Source organism: Melanerpes formicivorus, unplaced genomic scaffold, assembly GCF_026170545.1.
Source record: "Melanerpes formicivorus ecotype bairdi unplaced genomic scaffold, bMelFor1.0.p_v2 SCAF_1, whole genome shotgun sequence".
In the NCBI taxonomy this organism is placed as follows: Eukaryota; Metazoa; Chordata; class Aves; order Piciformes; family Picidae; genus Melanerpes; species Melanerpes formicivorus.
In genome coordinates this window covers 28,409,571-28,426,940 of record NW_027142353.1, presented here as the reverse complement: position 1 = coordinate 28,426,940, position 17,370 = coordinate 28,409,571, and the positions used below count along the sequence as shown (strand labels likewise).

Here is a 17,370-nt window from a genome sequence, read left to right as displayed (position 1 = left end):
ATAATTCATGCTGTTAGTTACTTCCATTGCCTATGAATCCATGTCTTATTGTATGCACAGCAACACATTCACAGTCCTTTATGTAAATAGCTTATTTGACCTTATAGTATCGATAAAGCTTAATGTTTTATCATATTACTTGCAATATACTTATGTAATTTAAAGAAGATCATAGGTGCACATTCAACTCAACACTGTCCACTTACATCAGTATTTTGGTCACTTCATGATGCAGGATTAGATTTCCCATTTGCCTCCAGCTGTGAAGTTATTTATATTAAAAGCAGAGGTGATGAGCTGGAAAAACAGTGACATAAAGGCAAAAGGACATTTCATATTTACCCTCCTGTAGCTAAGTAGTTTAAATGCCTGAGCCCTTGGAAAACACTCAGAAGTGGAGCAAGCTTCAGCTTGCTGGAGATAAAAATGACTTCCCTCTAGGTGACTCCTCTTATCATTTTCAAATGTGTCTCTTCCATTGACATATTGATTGAGCAAGTACAGTGTGGGGGTAAACACTACATTAAGCCAACTTTTTCCAATTTCTTTTTCATTATAAATATCAGCAGGTTAAAAAGAAAAAAGAAAACCAAACCAAACAAGTGCTTGTGAAACACATGACTGAAAAAAATGCTGGCATCATTACTGTTCTAGTTCTTAATCATCTGCAGTATGATTTGGTACACGAGGGTTTATAATGCTCATTAAAACATTCAAGAACCTGTTTGGCACTATCCATATAGTTCAATATATTTGACATTATGCTTTTCAGAATGTGACCACTGCTTTTATATTTCAGACAATGTCATACAACCGACACAGCCTGGCTGCTGATGCAAATGAAAAACAGGCCAAAGAAATTCTTATCCGTCGGCGGCACAGCCTTAGGGAGAGCCTGAGGAAAACGAACAGCCTGTCAAGAGAAAGACCGGTACTTGCATTTTGGATGTTTTATAGAAAGCAGCTCTTTGTAGCTAAATGTCATGCAGAAAACAAAAATCTCCTGAAACACAGAAAAAAATTTGCACATATAATGTCACATTTGCACTCTGAGTTGCATACATGAGTATCTTAATTTATCATAGAATAATAGAATCATTTTGGTTGGAAAAGACCTTCAAGATCAACCATTATTGTCTCTACTAAGTATGGTGGTAAACCATGTTCCCTAGCACCACATCTTTGTGTCTTTTAAATGCCTCCATGGATGATGATTCAGTCGTCTCCCTGGAAAGCCTATTTCAGTGTTTGATAAATCCAAGTAAAGAAGTTTACTCTAATAGCCAACCTAAACCTCCCTTGGTGCAACTTGAGGCCATTTCCTCTTGCCTTATCATTTTTTGCTAGGGAGAAGACACCAACATGCACCTTGCTGTTACCTCCTTTCAGGTAGTTGGAGATAGCAATGATGTCTCCCTTCATCTGGACTAAACAACCCCAGTTCTCTCTGCAGCTCCTCATAACACTTGCTCTCTAAACCCTTCACCAGCTTCCTTGCCTTTCTCTGGACAGGCTCCAGCAACTCAATGTCCTTCTTGTAGTGAGGGCCCCACCCTAAACTGAACACAATACTCAAGGTGTGGCCTCACCAGTGCTGAGTACAGGGGCATGATCACTTCCCTACTTCCCTGCTTGTCACACTATTCCTTCTACAGCCCAGGATGCTGCTGGCTTTCTTGGCCATCTGAGCACATTGCTGGCTCATGTTCAGCTAGCTGTTGATCAGCACCTCCACATCTTTGCTGAGCAGCTTTCCAGCCACTCCCAGGTCCCATTGCATGGGGCTGTTGTGGTCTAAGTGCAGGATCCAGCACTTGGCCTTTCTGAATCTCATGCATTGGGATCCATCAGTCCAGCTTGTCCTTGTCTCTCTGTACAGCCTTCCTGCCCTCAAGCAGGTCAACATTTCTTCCCAGTTTAGTGTCATCTGCAGACTTACTGAGGGTATACTCAGTCCCTTCATCCAGATCATTGATAAGGTATTAAACAAGCCTGGCCCCAAAACAGAGCCCTGGGGAACACCACTAGAGGCTGGCTGCCAACTGGATTTAACTCCATTCACCACCAGTCTTTGAGCCTGGCCACTCATCCAAGCCATAAGCGGCCAGGAGGATATTCTGGGAGACAGTGTCAAATGCCTTACTAAAGTCCAAGTAAATAATGTTCACAGCCTTTCCATCATCCACCAAGGAGGTCACCTTGTCATAGAAGGAAATCAGATTCATCAGATAGGATCTGCCCTTCATGAACTCATGCTGACAGGGCCTGATCCCCTTGTTGTCCTGCACATGCTGCATAATGTCACTCAAGACGATCTGCTCCATGGTCTTCCACCATGGTCAGACCGATAGGTCTGTAGTTCCCTTTTTGCCCTTCTTGTAGATGAGTGTCATGTTTGTCATTCTCCAGTCAGTTGTGACATCACCTGTTAGCCAGGACTGCCAGTAAATGATGGAAAATGGCTTGGTGGGCACTTCCATCAGCTCCCAGTACTCTTGGCTGTATGCCATTTGGCCACATAGAGTTGTGTATGTCTTAAGTGATACAGCAAGTTGGATCATGGGGGCTTTATTCTGCTCTCTGTCTCTATCTACCAGCTCAGAGGGCTGGGGCTGGATATCCAGTGAACAATTGGTCCCACCACTAAAGAGTGAGGCAAAGAAGGTATTGAGTACATCAGCCTTTTCCTCATCCTTGATTACTATATTTTCCCCTGCATGCAATAAAGGATGGAGAATATCCTTACTTATCCTATTGTTGCTAATATATTTGCACAAATATTTATTGTCTTTCATAGCTGAACCCAGATAAATTTCTAGTTGGGCTTTGGTCCTTCTCTTTTCTCCCTGCATAGACTCACAACAACTCTGTAGTCGTCCTGAACGGCTTGCCTCTTATCCAATTACTTATCTTTCAGCACATAGGGACAACCTGCTCTGGTGCCTTCGTTGACCTCTTCAGCAAAGCTTCAGTCTTGTAGAATATGATAAGGGAGTAGGATCTGCTGCCATGATTTTATCTCATAAGAGCTGAATAGATTCTGTACACAGTGTACTTCTAATGGATGTCCAGTATTCTCTATTGGAATTTTGATGAAGCATGGATGATGGAGATAAAAAATAACTTTGAGATAGTAAAACTACTTACAGTATGCAACAAAATACAGGAAACAGAACTTTCAATTGAGCTAGTCTGTGTGAGTTCTTACTTTGTAAAATGTTGTGAGCTCTTTAGTATTTATAAAGTGTAGTCAAGACTTCAGATTTTGACACAGAATAGCACTACAAGCATGGCATGATAATATTTGACCCTCTGAGGCAGTTCTGCAACACTTTCACTGTAAAATTCAGACCATATTTGAATGAAGCACAGTGATTCAGCAGGGAAGCTGATCCCCCAGATCATCTTTGCATTTTAGGTATCAGAGAAATTAACCATCCTATAAATAAATATTTTCATTTCATAGAAATACTTTGCGACTGTTGTCGTCAGTGATACAGTTGTCCTTCAGCAGCTGAGGCTGGAAGCATGTCTCTAATAAGTGCTGTATCTCATTTTTGATTATTACCGGGGCTACTGTGGTGTTGAGATAATAAGTCTGTTACTGAAGGATTTTTTTTTGCCTTCTCAACCACAGTTACATATGCTGTCTTTGTGATATAATAATAAATTATTTACTTAGGGGGAATAATGAAGAGGTGTAGTAGGACTGAGATGTTTTGGGGCCAGAGCAAGAAATAAGTGTCTGACAGTTGTTTAAAATACACAGGCTGTAACTTTAAAAATATTTATGCATTGGTAAGTCCACCACAGAGAAGTGCATAGTGGCCCTGAGCATCATGACGATATCCAAAGAAGAGAAACTTCTCATTTCAAGGAAATAAATCTCCTTTCAGGTTTCATTTGCATATGCAACATTGAAGCAGGGGAAAACTGGTAGACTGTAAAGATTTTGCAAAAAATCTTTGTAACAAATGGAAGGAAGGATGTCTTTGATAAACTTCTGAATTAAAAAAACAAAAAGAAAAAAGAAACCTGTCTTGGAAAGTAGTTCTCATATTCCAGGAAGTATGAGGTGTGTTCTGCTCCCAAGGACTTTAGAGCTTAGTCTTAGAAAAACAAAGATTTTATGCCTTGAACTGGTAAATGATCATGTGGGTGCCTAACTTCCCCATCAACTTCAGTGTGATTAGTCAACTGTATAAAGTCATTTACATGTATAAAGCACTTTCAGGACCAGAATACAGATCAGTTCTTGTGCCCAAGCTTCAGTCTCAACCTGATTTTTGCAGGTGATTAGTACAATTTTCAAATTGGAGTTGTGTGAAGTAGTGCCATGCTTGTAGTTTTTCCCTTCCTTAGGAAAACTTATACAGGTAAGGCTGAGGTTAGAGGGCATACATTTATTAACTTTCATCTCAGTGGCCGTATCACTATGCTTTCCTTTGTTTAAGATTATTGAGATTACTCAGTCTTTACCTTAGTTGGCACAAACCTTGACCAGCAATCAGCATTAACTTGAGTGTATAGTAAAAGATCACATATTAGCTAATCCCAAACTAGTATCCAGCTGTTTAGCTACATAAAGCTGTTCAAGCTTCAGTTGTGTATCTTAACATGCATTATGCAGCTACTTTAATCTGCACTAACTTTACTTTTCTCATATTTTTTTGCACACAGGCTGCTGCAAATACAAAAAGATTCCTTTCACTTCCTAAAAACACTAAACTCCCAGAGAAACTACGAGTGAGAAATAAAACAAATTCCAGAGGTAATGAAAATTTTTCAGATGTCTCTTACCGTGCTAAAGTCATTTTGTCTACGTAGAAGGAAAGTTTTTCCAAGGATTTTTCCAGGGGTCTTCGAGCATTAAAAGCAATGGGTCCTAAAGGCTTTCTCAGTTTAAATGCCATAGTGGCATAGTTCATGCAAGCAAGCAGCAGTCTGAAATACTTCTGCAGCAGAAACACTGCTGTGTCTTTTTCTCCTTGTCTTTATTCCATAATGTCCAGATCTCTCTCTTGGATTATGAGCCTATTTAGTTTCTTTTCTCACTGGGGCCAATGTAGATGACACTGCTGTGAGAACCAAACTGGAGAGGAAAATAAGGACACGAGGTCTTCTCAAAATGATGTGGTTTCTAACCAACAATGACAATTATATTTCCCCCCCACCCCCACTCCAACTCACAAATGTTTTATACTAGAGTTCCTGAATTCTAATACACACTCACACAAAATCATAGAATCATAGAATCGTAGAATCAATAAGGTTGGGAAAGACCTCAGAGATCAAGTCCAACCTGTCACCCAACAGCTCATGACGAACTAAGCCATGGCTTCAAGTGCCACATTCAGTCCCCTCTTGAACACCTCCAGGGATGGTGACTCTACCACCTCCCTGGGGAACACATTCCAATGGCCAACAACTCTTTCTGTGAAGAACTTTCTCCTCACCTCAAACCTAAAGTTGCCCTGGCACAGCTTGAGACTGTGTCCTCTTGTTCTGGTGCTAGTTGCCTGGGAGAAGAGACCAACCCCCACCTGGCTACAACCTCCCTTCAGGTAGTTGTAGAAAGCAATAAGGTCTCTCCTGAGTCTCCTCTTCTCCAAGCTAAACAACCCCAGCTCCCTCAGCCTCTCCTCACAGGCCTTGTGCTTGAGGCCTCTTCCCAGCCTCGTTGCCCTTCTCTGGACACGTTCAAGTATTTCAATGTCCTTCTTAAATTGAAGGGCCCAGAACTGGACACAGGAGTCAAGGTGTGGCCTAACCAGTGCTGAGTACAAGGGCACAATGACTTCCCTGTTCTGATGGCCACGCTATTTCTGATGGAGGCCAGGATGCCATTGGCTGCCTTGGCCACCTGGGCACACTGCTGGCTCATGTTCAGCTGGCTGTCAACCAGTACCCCCTGATCCCTTTCTGCCTGGCTGCTCTCCAGCCACTCTAACTCCACCTTGTAGCACTGCATGGGGTTGTTATGACCAAAGTGCAGCTCCCAGCACTTGGACTTGTTGAGTGACATCATGTTGAACTCTGCCCATCTGTTCAGCCTGTCAAGGTCCCTGTGGAGAGCCCTTCTACCCTTGAACAGATCAACACCTGCTCCCAACTTGGTGTCAGCTGCAAATTTACTGATGATGGACTCAATCCCCTCATCCAGATCATCAGTAACGATATTGAACAGGATGGGGCCCAGAACTGATCCCTGGGGGACACCACTAGTGACTGGCCTCCAGCTGGATGTGGAACCATTCACCACCACTCTCTGGGCACAGCTCTACAGCCAGTGCCTAATCCAAATCTGGGGGAAGACAGCCATTTTATGTGAAAACTTTACCAAATCTATATATTACTTTTGATTATTACTGGTTGCACTACCATGTTTATGCCATGCTCAGAAGCGTTTCCTTTCACTGCAAGCAACCATTAAGATCTCTTGCTGGGAAGACTAAATCTCTGCACAGTCACTATAATGATCTGATTCCCAGTCCAGTCAGTTTTCCACCCTTACAAATTTATTTAGCAATAGACCATCGTTTTGCCTGCTAATAATTACATCTTTGCTTTCCTGAATGTAGGATGCCTTTTATTCTGCAGTTATGTCTGTGGAGGTCACCCGCTGTCACCCAGAATTAAAGAGGAAATGTGCCTCTGGATTATTCAACTGTCAAAAAATATATTATTTGACATACTTAAGGGGAAAAAGCCTGCAAACACAGTCCAATGCAGACATTCCTTGATATATAATTATCTAAGTGAGTGGACAATTATGTGGCAATATATTTTGTTGGCCCCTTCCTCATGTTTTAAAAGAAATAACATGTAGGCTACTAATGGAAGTTGTTCTTACGACAGTTGCACAATACACAGTTCTGTACTTTGATATATTTAAAATACCATATCTGACTTAAGTCTAAGAATTAATCTGAACCAGTCATACATGATTATTAAAATGATTATCAAATGATTGAAGTGTGCAAGTTTTGATGAAGATGTTAATCCATTTAAAAGAAGCCTGCTGGGGAAAATATGTGCACTCGTACACATCCAGAAAGTTTCCAGCTTGGTTTACCTGCTAGCCATCATTTAAGAGGATCCCCTAAATGATTATGCCAGCTTTCCTCTGTCCATTTTCTTTCCTGTTGTGAGGGGATGCAGGAGTCTGTAACGCTTACAAGTTGTGACATTTGTGCATTTTCCTCTGTATCTTACATTCAGCTGTATTAAGGGTGGGATGTTTCCTCCTTTGTCTGTACATTGACCTTGGGTGACCCTTTGTTAGAAATAACTCTCAGGCTAGGTTTCATGGGATGTGAGGGTGAGAAATTTCCTTTTTGTATCCTGCTTGGATGTAAGTGGGGACTAGAACTCAAATACCTCCAAGAGAGACAGGTTTTTCCATGTCCAGAGACGGAACTGGGGAAATGTCAAGTTGAACAGGGGAGCACTAAGCAACTAAGGAGCAGCTGAGTAGTTTTGTAAAATCAGTTTTGAGGGGAGGGATGTTTGTACTTCAGATCTATCCTCTTTTGTGGCAGTTAGGTATCTATTATTGTGTCTAATCAGAAAAGCACTGAATTTAAGAAACATAGGGAAGTTTTCTTCTGTTGCTTGGTAATATTTTCCACCTAAAATGTTAATTGTCTTTTCAATTAACAGTTGGTGACAGCAGTGACTCTGAGCTGGATGCCGCTACAACTGTGCTCAATCTAAGACCAAGAGCAGGGAAAATCTTGAGAGATCAGAGACTGAGACAGCAGAGGCCACTACCTGAGTTTATGGTGGAGTGGAAGAATGAAGTTGACGGGAGCCAGGATGGACAAGGAGAGCAGCAGGAGCCAAGCACTTTGCCCCAGCCATCCATTGGGTTCAGGCAGCCACTGCTGACAAGACCAAGATTTGGCACTTTGAGTAGGGAAGATTTGACTGCAGACCATGGGTCAGCAAGACCTATGCCACCACCACGGTTAGTTAGGCAGGCATCACAAGGGGAAAGGCAGAGAAATAAGCCTGAGAACCAGCCATACTGAACATAACAATACAAGAACTACTGGTAATAACCATGGACATATCAGATTAGGATTCTAAACTATCTGATCAGACTATGGGATCCGTTAAAGTAAACAAACAGGCCTCAATGTGGATCTAACCGCTTCCATTTGGATGAAAGTCAATGCCGTTGACTAAATGAAAGGAATACTGGAACCAAAGACATAAAAAAATCTTAATCTCTTTCATGAGTAACTTATGCCAATGCTTTAATTACATTATTTCCACTATTAAGATAGCATGGAAATGTGCCTTATCACGTTGTCTACTGTGGAACCAAGTCTCACAAGTTCAATACCCAGTTATCATTGTTGAAAGTCCAGTGATGAATGGGTTCATTAAAAAAAAAACTTTGTATCATTTCAGATTTTATTTATAATTAACTAATACTTGTTTTAACCAGAGCTTTAATATGAGTAACACTGAAAATTGCACAATGCACCTATCATATAGACTTTGTAAGAAGATTAAATATATTCCTGAAGCCCAGTTTGGTCAAAGAACTGTGATACAGAAAAAGAGGAAGAAAAGAAGAAACAAGCTGTAGGAGCAAAACTGCAAATGCAGTTTATAGAAAGGAGTTGAAACAGGGACAAGACTTGCATAACTTGAATTTTTACTTTCTTAAATGTTTGCAATATGTGACCTTTGAAAGGTACTAAAGATCACCAAAGTATGAATTACCTTGATTTTCACTAATGTCAATGAGAGCTGAGAGCACCTAGAAGGACACCAGAAGCCCTTAAAGAAACAGATAAACAATATTCTTAGTCAAACTTGCTTTTTTGCACCTTCATTTCTTGGCTGCAGTGCAAGTGCAGTAGTAGAATAGTTGCAGAGTGCTGCGTGTAGATGAAGCAAGCAGTATCATTTGAGGAAGGGACCACTTAGACTCAAGAAAGCTCATTCACTTTGTGTTTGTGACCTTGATCAACTTGGTTTATTTTTTGTTTCCTCATCTGTAAAAGCAGAAAGATAATCTTTACTTTGTCTGAGCTATGCACTCCTAGGAGCAAAAATGTTCTGTTTAATTTGTTTGTACAGAAAAGTAGCACAGCAGGGCCCTTAAATCAGTTGAAGTCACTATGCACCTTAGCAACACCCATAAGAAACACAGATGTTTTCGTCCTAGCATAAATGGCTGCCATTTGAATGCATATATGAAGGGAGGGTGCATTAAAATAAATTATACTTAACTGTATAGCTCTTAGGAATTTGCACTTTCTGTCCCACTTAATCCGTCCTAAGTTTTGAGCTTGCCTTGGCACCAATGCACATTTCAGCACAATACAGAAATCATTTCCATTCTACTTGTTATAAAGTCAATAATTTTAATTGAAGAATGTACACTGTGAAATCATAACTTTTCTTTTTTTTTCATTAGCACATTTCTAAAGCTGTGGGCAATAAGATTAATTTATTTTTCTTTTTTTGTTTTTTTCAAGCTTGTTTTGAAAAAATTATTAAAAATCAGAATTTCCTTTTTAAATCACAGGGCAGAAATATTTCAAAGGTTCATGAATGGGATTAATAAATTAGCTTTATAAATGAGGATTTGAGACTTTCCTTCTTCTAACAGCTTTTCCAAAATATTTATTTCATATATGTATTAAAAATGTCAAACCTTCCTAAACCCTTTTATTGGCAAAGTGAGTCTTTCTTTCAGTCTTTTCTTCTGTTCCAACTATGGAAGTTTCTGCATTGTATGAAATGCAAAGTCTAAGCTTCAGGGGCATGGGTATACGAACTCTCGAGATCTCAGTCAAATGTTTGTGGCTATTCTCAAGAAATTATTTTTGTGGAAGAAAATACTTAGCTATCCGTTAATGATCATCCCTTTTTTAGAAGTAAAACTGGACTCAAAGCAAGCCAGCAAGCTTTAGAACCAAATTTCTATTTGTCTTTCATCAGGAAAATATGTTTCATCAGTAAAATTGTCAATGCATTTTTGGGATCATGCTTGAATAAGAAAGAAGCCTTGAGTGTGGATTTCAGCTTTGAAACTGTGTCCTCCTTGCAGATCAGACTGATTAGATTGGGTGGTTTATATCAGGCCCATCTAAAACCTGACTAAATAAATGTGAAATCTTGTACATCAACATTGAGTTTTCCCCCTGTGAAGCTTTCTTCATTCATGTGCTTGCAATGATCAAGCAATTGGCTTGCATCTGGGAAACTCAACCTTGTTTTCAAACAGTTACTGTATTTTATGGCATGGTTTTAAATAATGAATGCAGGTTTTGGGAACCTCACCGCTTTTCTGGTTGTCTCTTAGTGCATACTCAGATTATTGTTACTTAACGTGGGTACCATTTATCACAAGCACACCAGATTGGAGGTAGTTTTTATTAAATATGGTCTTTAGCTCTTAGTGCTTCAAAATACACTAGCATGCTGTTACCTTTCCAACACACTTTGAGAATCATAGAATGCAAGCATCAAGGCAGATCTCTGACAGTCTGAAGCAGAACCACAAATCTCTTGGGACTCTTGACTCCTTGCAAGTGCTCTCTCCTATCCTCTCTCCTGCTCCTCCCACCCTTTTCAGGCTCTTTTCCACTACTGCTGGGTCTAGACCTTCATCATCTTGGTGAACTGTTTTCCTGAGTGTTCTCCTTTTCAAGTAGCAATGACAGCAATAGGTGACACAGGATGAATCCCAGGTAGCCCTTCCCATTCAACTCTTTGTCTAGTTTGGGTCAGAGGTTTGGCTTTTCTGCACTGAAAAAAAACAACCACCCAACAACAAAACAACAACACAAAACCAAACCACAAAATCATACAAGTGCACTTTTTGATCTTTCTGAAAGGTCCATCTAACTTCAGCTAGCAGAGGAGACTTCCTTCATATTGTATCAGTTTGTGCGCAGGAGAATGAAATGCCCAATAAATCTGTCCTCGAGCACCATCTAATGGGGAAAGTCATGTATTGACTGGGGACATCTTTGCACTTTTCACAGGAAACCACAAAGCAGCAGTGACTGGGACACACGCCAAATCAACATGCACATTTTTTGTTTCCAGATGGACTTCCCAGTTTACTCTGCAGTATTGATATTTTACTGTCTTGCTGAGGAAGCACGGTACTTAAATGTCCAGTTTTAGGGATAGCAGGAAAGTATGTATGTTACACTCTGAATTAGGGTTTTCTGATAATTTCTTTCTGTCTTTGACTGCTGAGAGATCTGTAAATTGAAAGTAAATAGGATAAGAAAGTAGGTACAGCAAAGACTGGAGAGTAGATAGACATTCAGTTATCTGTTTTCAGCAGAGATTTGAAAGGGAAAATCAGAAGTGGCAAAATTCTAAAGGGCTGACCTACTTGGTAGTAGAATATAATGCAAGCTCCACTGAAATCAAAAGTCTTCAGTGAAAGAAAACCATGCAGCATAACAATTTAGGAACTTAAGAATATCCTCTCCATTGAAGCCACGTAGAAATCACATGGGAAAACAAAGATAAAAATTTGACCAAAATAACACACGTGCTATTTATGAAGAGCATCTTGGGGTCTCTGAGAGCAAGCACACCACACCCTGCATCAAGAGATGCCAAATCTATTAATCCTAGACACCAATAGCATTTTAAGGCTGACAAATGCAAGAAATGCTTCAGCTAGTCACCACTGACAAAATTGTCTAGGTTCTTGCCAACATCCTTCAATTCCTGAAGAAAAATGAAGGATTCTGAAATTGGCTGTAGGAGTGCTTTTTGTACTACAAGAACACTTGATATGGTTAGAATATGCACATGACATCTGCAATACATGGCCACAGAAAGGCTAATAACAGATTGGAGGCTCAGGCCAGAAAATACAATGGACCAAGTATCAAGTCCAAGCATGAAAAGGAATAACTGCATTAGGACACAGTAGAGAGAAGTTACGGACTACCAGATTCAGGTGGTATTTAAATCCAGAGTACGCAAGAGGACAGACAATACTTTGTTTATCCTGTGTTTTAGAGGATTGTGATAGGTTGAAAAGGCCAATTCTCCCACCACGGGCAAAAGAAAAGACTCAGACAAACGGATTGTAAAAATGGTGGAAAGTTTAAATGGAAAAAAAAGCCAATGAAAGTTTTACAGAGAACCACAAACACCGTGACAAAAGAGAGAGATCCCAAAACATATCCAAAAGCACCCTATCCCCCCACCTGGGGGTACACCCAAAACCCCCAGGGCTCTTTCCCTCCACCCCACCCCCCCAGCCTTGGCCCAGTCAGGCCCAAGAGGGGGCTGTGAGACAGTCTACCCCATTACCCAGGTAGCGGTGAGGGAAGAAAGAGGAAGAGAGGACCCCCTGCTGATGTCTTATAGGGGAGCAGGGCATTGTGGGATGAAATACCTGGCTTCCTGTGCCCACCCACTGGGCTGGACCCTTTTGGGACATGCCTGAACCACCACAAGGATCATGATACAACTTTCTAGATAAATCCACAGCTGTTCTTGACACTGTCAGTAATGAATGACCATGAGGAAGTTATAAAATTCAAATCAGAGTGTAACCTCCCTCTTGGCCCATTTATTAAACGGCCAGATAAATTGAGAGAGGTACTTGACTTGCCTGGTGGATGTGGGGAAGCCTGTGGATGTAGTCCACCTGGACTTCAGCAAGGCCTTTGTCATTGTCCCCCATAGCAAACTCCTGACCAACCTGGCAGCCCACAGCTTGGACAGGTGCACTCTGCACTGAGTTAAGAACTGGCTGGAGGGCTGAGCCCAGAGAGTGGTGGTGAATGGTGCCACTGCTAGCTGGCAGCCAGTCACTAGTAGTGCCCCCAGGGATCAGAGTTGGCCCCCACCCTGTTCAATCTCTTTATTGATGATCTGGACAAGGGGATTGAGAAGTTTGCAGATGACACCAAGCTGGGGACAGGTGTTCAGTATCACAGTATCACAGTATCACTTAGGTTGGAAAGGACCTCGAGGATCATCGAGTCCAACCTGACACCACAGACCCCATGACTAGACCATGGCACCAAGTGCCACGTCCAATCTCCCCTTGAACGCCTCCAGGGTCGATGACTCAACCACCTCCCTGGGCAACCCATTCCAATGCCGAATGACTCGCTCGGTGAAGAACTTCCTCCTCACCTCGAGTCTGAACCTCCCCTGGCGCAGCTTGAGACTGTGTCCCCTTGTTCTGGTGCTGGTTGCCTGGGAGAAGAGGCCAACTCCCTCCTGGCTACAACCACCCTTCAGGTAGTTGTAGAGGGCAATAAGGTCACCCCTGAGCCTCCTCTTCTCCAGGCTAAACAATCCCAGCTCCCTCAGCCTCTCCTCATAGGGCTTGTGTTCAAGGCCTCTCACCAGCCTTGTTGCCCTTCTCTGGACACGCTCAAGTGTCTCAATGTCCTTCTTAAACTGAGGAGCCCAGAACTGGACACAGTACTCAAGGTGCGGCCTAACCAGAGCAGAGTACAGGGGCACTATGACCTCCCTGCTCCTGCTGGCCACACTATTCCTAATGCAGGCCAGAATGCTATTGGCCCTCCTGGCCACCTGAGCACACTGCTGGCTCATATTCAGGTGGCTGTCGATCAGCACACCCAGGTCCCTCTCTGTCTGGGAGCTCTCCAGCCACTCCGACCCCAGCCTATAGCTCTGCATGGGATTGCCATAGCCAAAGTGCAGCACTCGGCACTTGGACTTGTTGAAAGCCATCCCATTGGACTCTGCCCATCTTTCCAGTCGGTCGAGGTCCCTCTGCAGAGCCTTTCTACCCTCTAATTGACTAACATCTGCCACTAACTTTGTGTCATCTGCAAACTTGCTGATGACTGACTCTACCCCTTCATCCAGATCATCAACGAATATGTTGAAGAGGACAGGGCCCAGCACTGATCCCTGGGGGACACCACTGGTGACTGGCCTCCAGCTGGATGCGGCACCGTTCACGACCACTCTCTGGGCCCGGCCCTCCAGCCAGTTCCTAACCCAGCACAGAGTGTAGTGGTCCAATCCACAGGCTGACAGCTTAGTCAGCAGTTTGCTGTGGGGGACGGTGTCAAAGGCCTTGCTGAAGTCTAGGTAGACCACATCCACAGGCCTCCCCACATCCACCAGGCGGGTCACCTGATCATAGAAAGAGATCAGGTTGGAGAGGCAGGATCTGCCCTTCCTGAATCCATGTTGGCTGGACCTGAGCCCTTGGCCATCCTTCAGGTGCGCAGTTATTGCTGCCAGGATAATCTGCTCCATCACTTTCCCTGGCACTGAGGTCAGGCTGACTGGCCTGTAGTTTCCAGGTTCCTCCATCCGACCCTTCTTGTGGATGGGGACCACGTTGGCCAGTTTCCAGTCATCTGGGAGCTCACCAGTGAGCCAGGACTGGAGGAAAATGATGGAGAGTGGCCTAGCTAGCACATCCGCCAGCTCTCTCAGCACCCTAGGATGGATCCCATCTGGTCCCATGGACTTGTGGATATCCAAGTGGCTCAGCAGGTCCCGAACTAACTCCTCATGGATTTCCAGGGTATTACTCTGCTCCCCGACCCCAACGCCCAGCTCCGGAGACCACTCGTCCTGAACTCCTGCCTTGCTGTTAAACATTGAGGTAAAGAAGGTGTTCAGGACCTCAGCTTTATCCTCATCCTCAGTAACTGTGTTCCCCTCCAGGTCCACTAGGGAGTTCAGGTTCTTCCTGCCCTTCTTCTTATTGTTAATATATTTATAAAAATGCTTTTTATTATCTTTGACTGAGGTGGCCAGCTTCAGTTCCAGCTGGGCCTTAGCCTCCCTAATTTTATTCCTACATAATCTAACAGCTTCCTTGAACATACCTCGAGAAGCCTTCCCCTCCTTCCAAAGGTGATACAGCCTCCTCTTCCCCCTTAAATCCTCCAGGAGCTGCTTGCTCATCCAGGCTGGTCGCCTTCCCCGCCGGCTTGCCTTCCGGCACATGGGAACCGCCAATTCCTGTGCCTTCAAGAGCTCCTGTTTGAAGTAGGTCCAACCCTCCTGAACCCCTTGGTTCATGAGGGCTGGTACCCAGGGGACTTTGCAGACAAGTTTTTTAAATAGGCTGAAGTTCGCCCTTCGGAAGTCCAAGGTGGAGGTTCTGTTGGTGCTCCTCCCAATCTCCCTGCATATTGAAAACTTCACTATCTCGTGGTCACTGCACCCTAGGCAGCCTCCCACGATCACATCTCTCACCAGCCCTTCCCTATTGCAGAACAGCAGGTCAAGCAGAGCCTGTCCCCTGGTAGGCTCGCTTAACAGCTGTGTCAGGAAGCAGTCCTCCATTCGCTCCAGGAATCTTCTGGACTGCCTCCTCCCTGCTGAATTAAGTTCCCAGCAGATATCTGGGAGGTTGAAGTCACCAACAAGGACAAGATCAGATGATCTTGAGACAGCCTCCAGTTGCTTGTAGAACAACTCATCAGCCGCCTCATCCTGGTTGGGTGGTCTGTAACAGATTCCAATCAGGATGTCAGACTTGTTAGGTTGTCCTCTGATTTTGACCCACAGGCTCTCAACTACCTCATCTTCCACCACAAGTTGTGTGGCAGAGATTGACTCTCTAATATACAGAGCCATCTCTTGTTGATCTCTTCAAGGGTAGGAGGGCTCTGCAGAGGGACCTTGACAGGCTGGACAAATGGGCAGAGTCCAACAGCAGGAGAATTAACACATCTAAGTGCCAGGCTCTACATGTTGGCCACAAAAACCCCATGCAGCACTACAGACTGGGGACAGAGTGGCTGGAGAGTGGCCAGGCAGAAAGGGACCTGGGGATACTGGTTGACAGTAGGCTGAACATGAGCCATCAGTGTGCCCAGGTGGCCAAGAAGGCCAATGGAATCCTGGCCTGTATCAGGAACAATGGGGCCAGCAGGAGCAGGGAAGTCATTGTGCCACTCTACTCAGCACTGGTTAGGCTACACCTTGAGTACTGTGTCCAGTTCTGGGCCCCTCAGTTTAGGAAAGATGTTGGAGTTGCTGTAACATGTCCAGAGAAGGACAACAAAGCTGGTGAGGGGTCTGGAGCACAAGGCCTATGAGGAGAGGCTGAGGGAGCTGGGGTTGTTTAGCCTGGAGAAGAGGATGCTCAGAGGACACCTTATTGCTGTCTACAACTACCTGAAGGGAGGTTGTAGCCAGGTGGGGGTTGGTCTCTTCTCCCAGGCAACCAGCAACAGAACAAGGGGACACAGTCTCAAGCTGTGCAGGGGGAAGTTTAGGCTCGATTTTAGATGTTCTTCACAGAGAGAGCAATTGTCCATTGGAATGGGCTGCCCACGGAAGTGGTGGGGTTGACATTCCTGGGGGTGTTTGAGACTGGATGAGGCATGTAGTACCATATAGTCTAGCTGATTAGATAGGGTTGGGTGATTGGTTGGATTTGATGATCTTGAAGGTCTCTTCCAACCTCCCTGATTCTGTGATTAAAAAAAAAAAAAAAAGCATGGCACCCTAATTCTCTTATAATCAGCTGAAGGAACTTTAGGATTTGGGAGTTAAAAATGGGGCTGGAAATTGCCCCCCTTCGATAATGTGCTGAGCCATGTGAGAATCTTAGCTATCTGATTTCTTGCAGGTGGTAGATGCATCTTCTAATAGGACAACATCATGGGAGACTGGGTTAGCAACAGTCCTCTCCCCAGTGGGCAGGCGCTGACATGCTTTTCATCCTGTGAGATTTAACAAGAGTATGAGGGACTAGCACTGCAGAAGGGAATGCAAGAGTTATACTGGTTGGTTGCTCTGGTGAGTCTTGCTGGTTCATGACCTGAAATGCACTTGGTTTTAAAGGATAAAGCATTTAAAATACCTCAGTTCACCTAGTTTTCATATATAAGACCTATTTATTACAAGTTTGATGGAATGGAACCTATCATGCAGCACATCTCAAAAATACTACTTTGATAATTTAGGATTTTAAAATAACTATAAGTGTTGCTTATTTTATACTCGAAAATTAACACAGAAGCTTTTCAAGACATCCCTTTAAAATGAGCTCTACAAACGCTTTCATTTTTATGAGAAGCCCAAGCTCCACTCCAATAATTTGATTCTCCAAGTTCAGGCTCCAATATACTACCTTAGAAGATTCATGATAAGTTCTTCGTGAATGAGTCTTCGAAATTACAGCAGTAAAAGCACAGCTGAGTCTTGGGTTTTCAAATCCTGAAGTGTCAAGCTATACAGCATCACTTAACCAGGGGTATTCCACAGCCAGTTGAGGGCTGGCAGCATCTGAACCACAGAGGTTCGCATTAGCTACAATGTAGTGGCACTTGAAGTGATGAACAGACCACATGACAAGCAATGCTTGCCCATGTCCTGTTTGGTGCTGCATTATCTGCTCAACAATCA

At 43.4% G+C, this 17,370-nt stretch overlaps 1 protein-coding gene across 1 annotated transcript in view; it reads left to right on the top strand.

Annotated features, from left to right (window-relative positions):
- LOC137441098 (sodium/hydrogen exchanger 2-like) overlaps positions 1-9,685 on the top strand; it is a 36,785-nt gene extending 27,100 nt beyond the window's left edge. Inside the window, exons 10-12 of the mRNA XM_068137959.1 lie at positions 800-931; positions 4,681-4,771; positions 7,663-9,685. Of these exons, the coding sequence (XP_067994060.1) occupies positions 800-931; positions 4,681-4,771; positions 7,663-8,033 (594 nt within the window). The 3' untranslated portion in view covers positions 8,034-9,685. The remainder of the gene's footprint in view (positions 1-799; positions 932-4,680; positions 4,772-7,662) is intronic.
- The last annotated feature ends 7,685 nt before the right edge of the window (positions 9,686-17,370 follow it).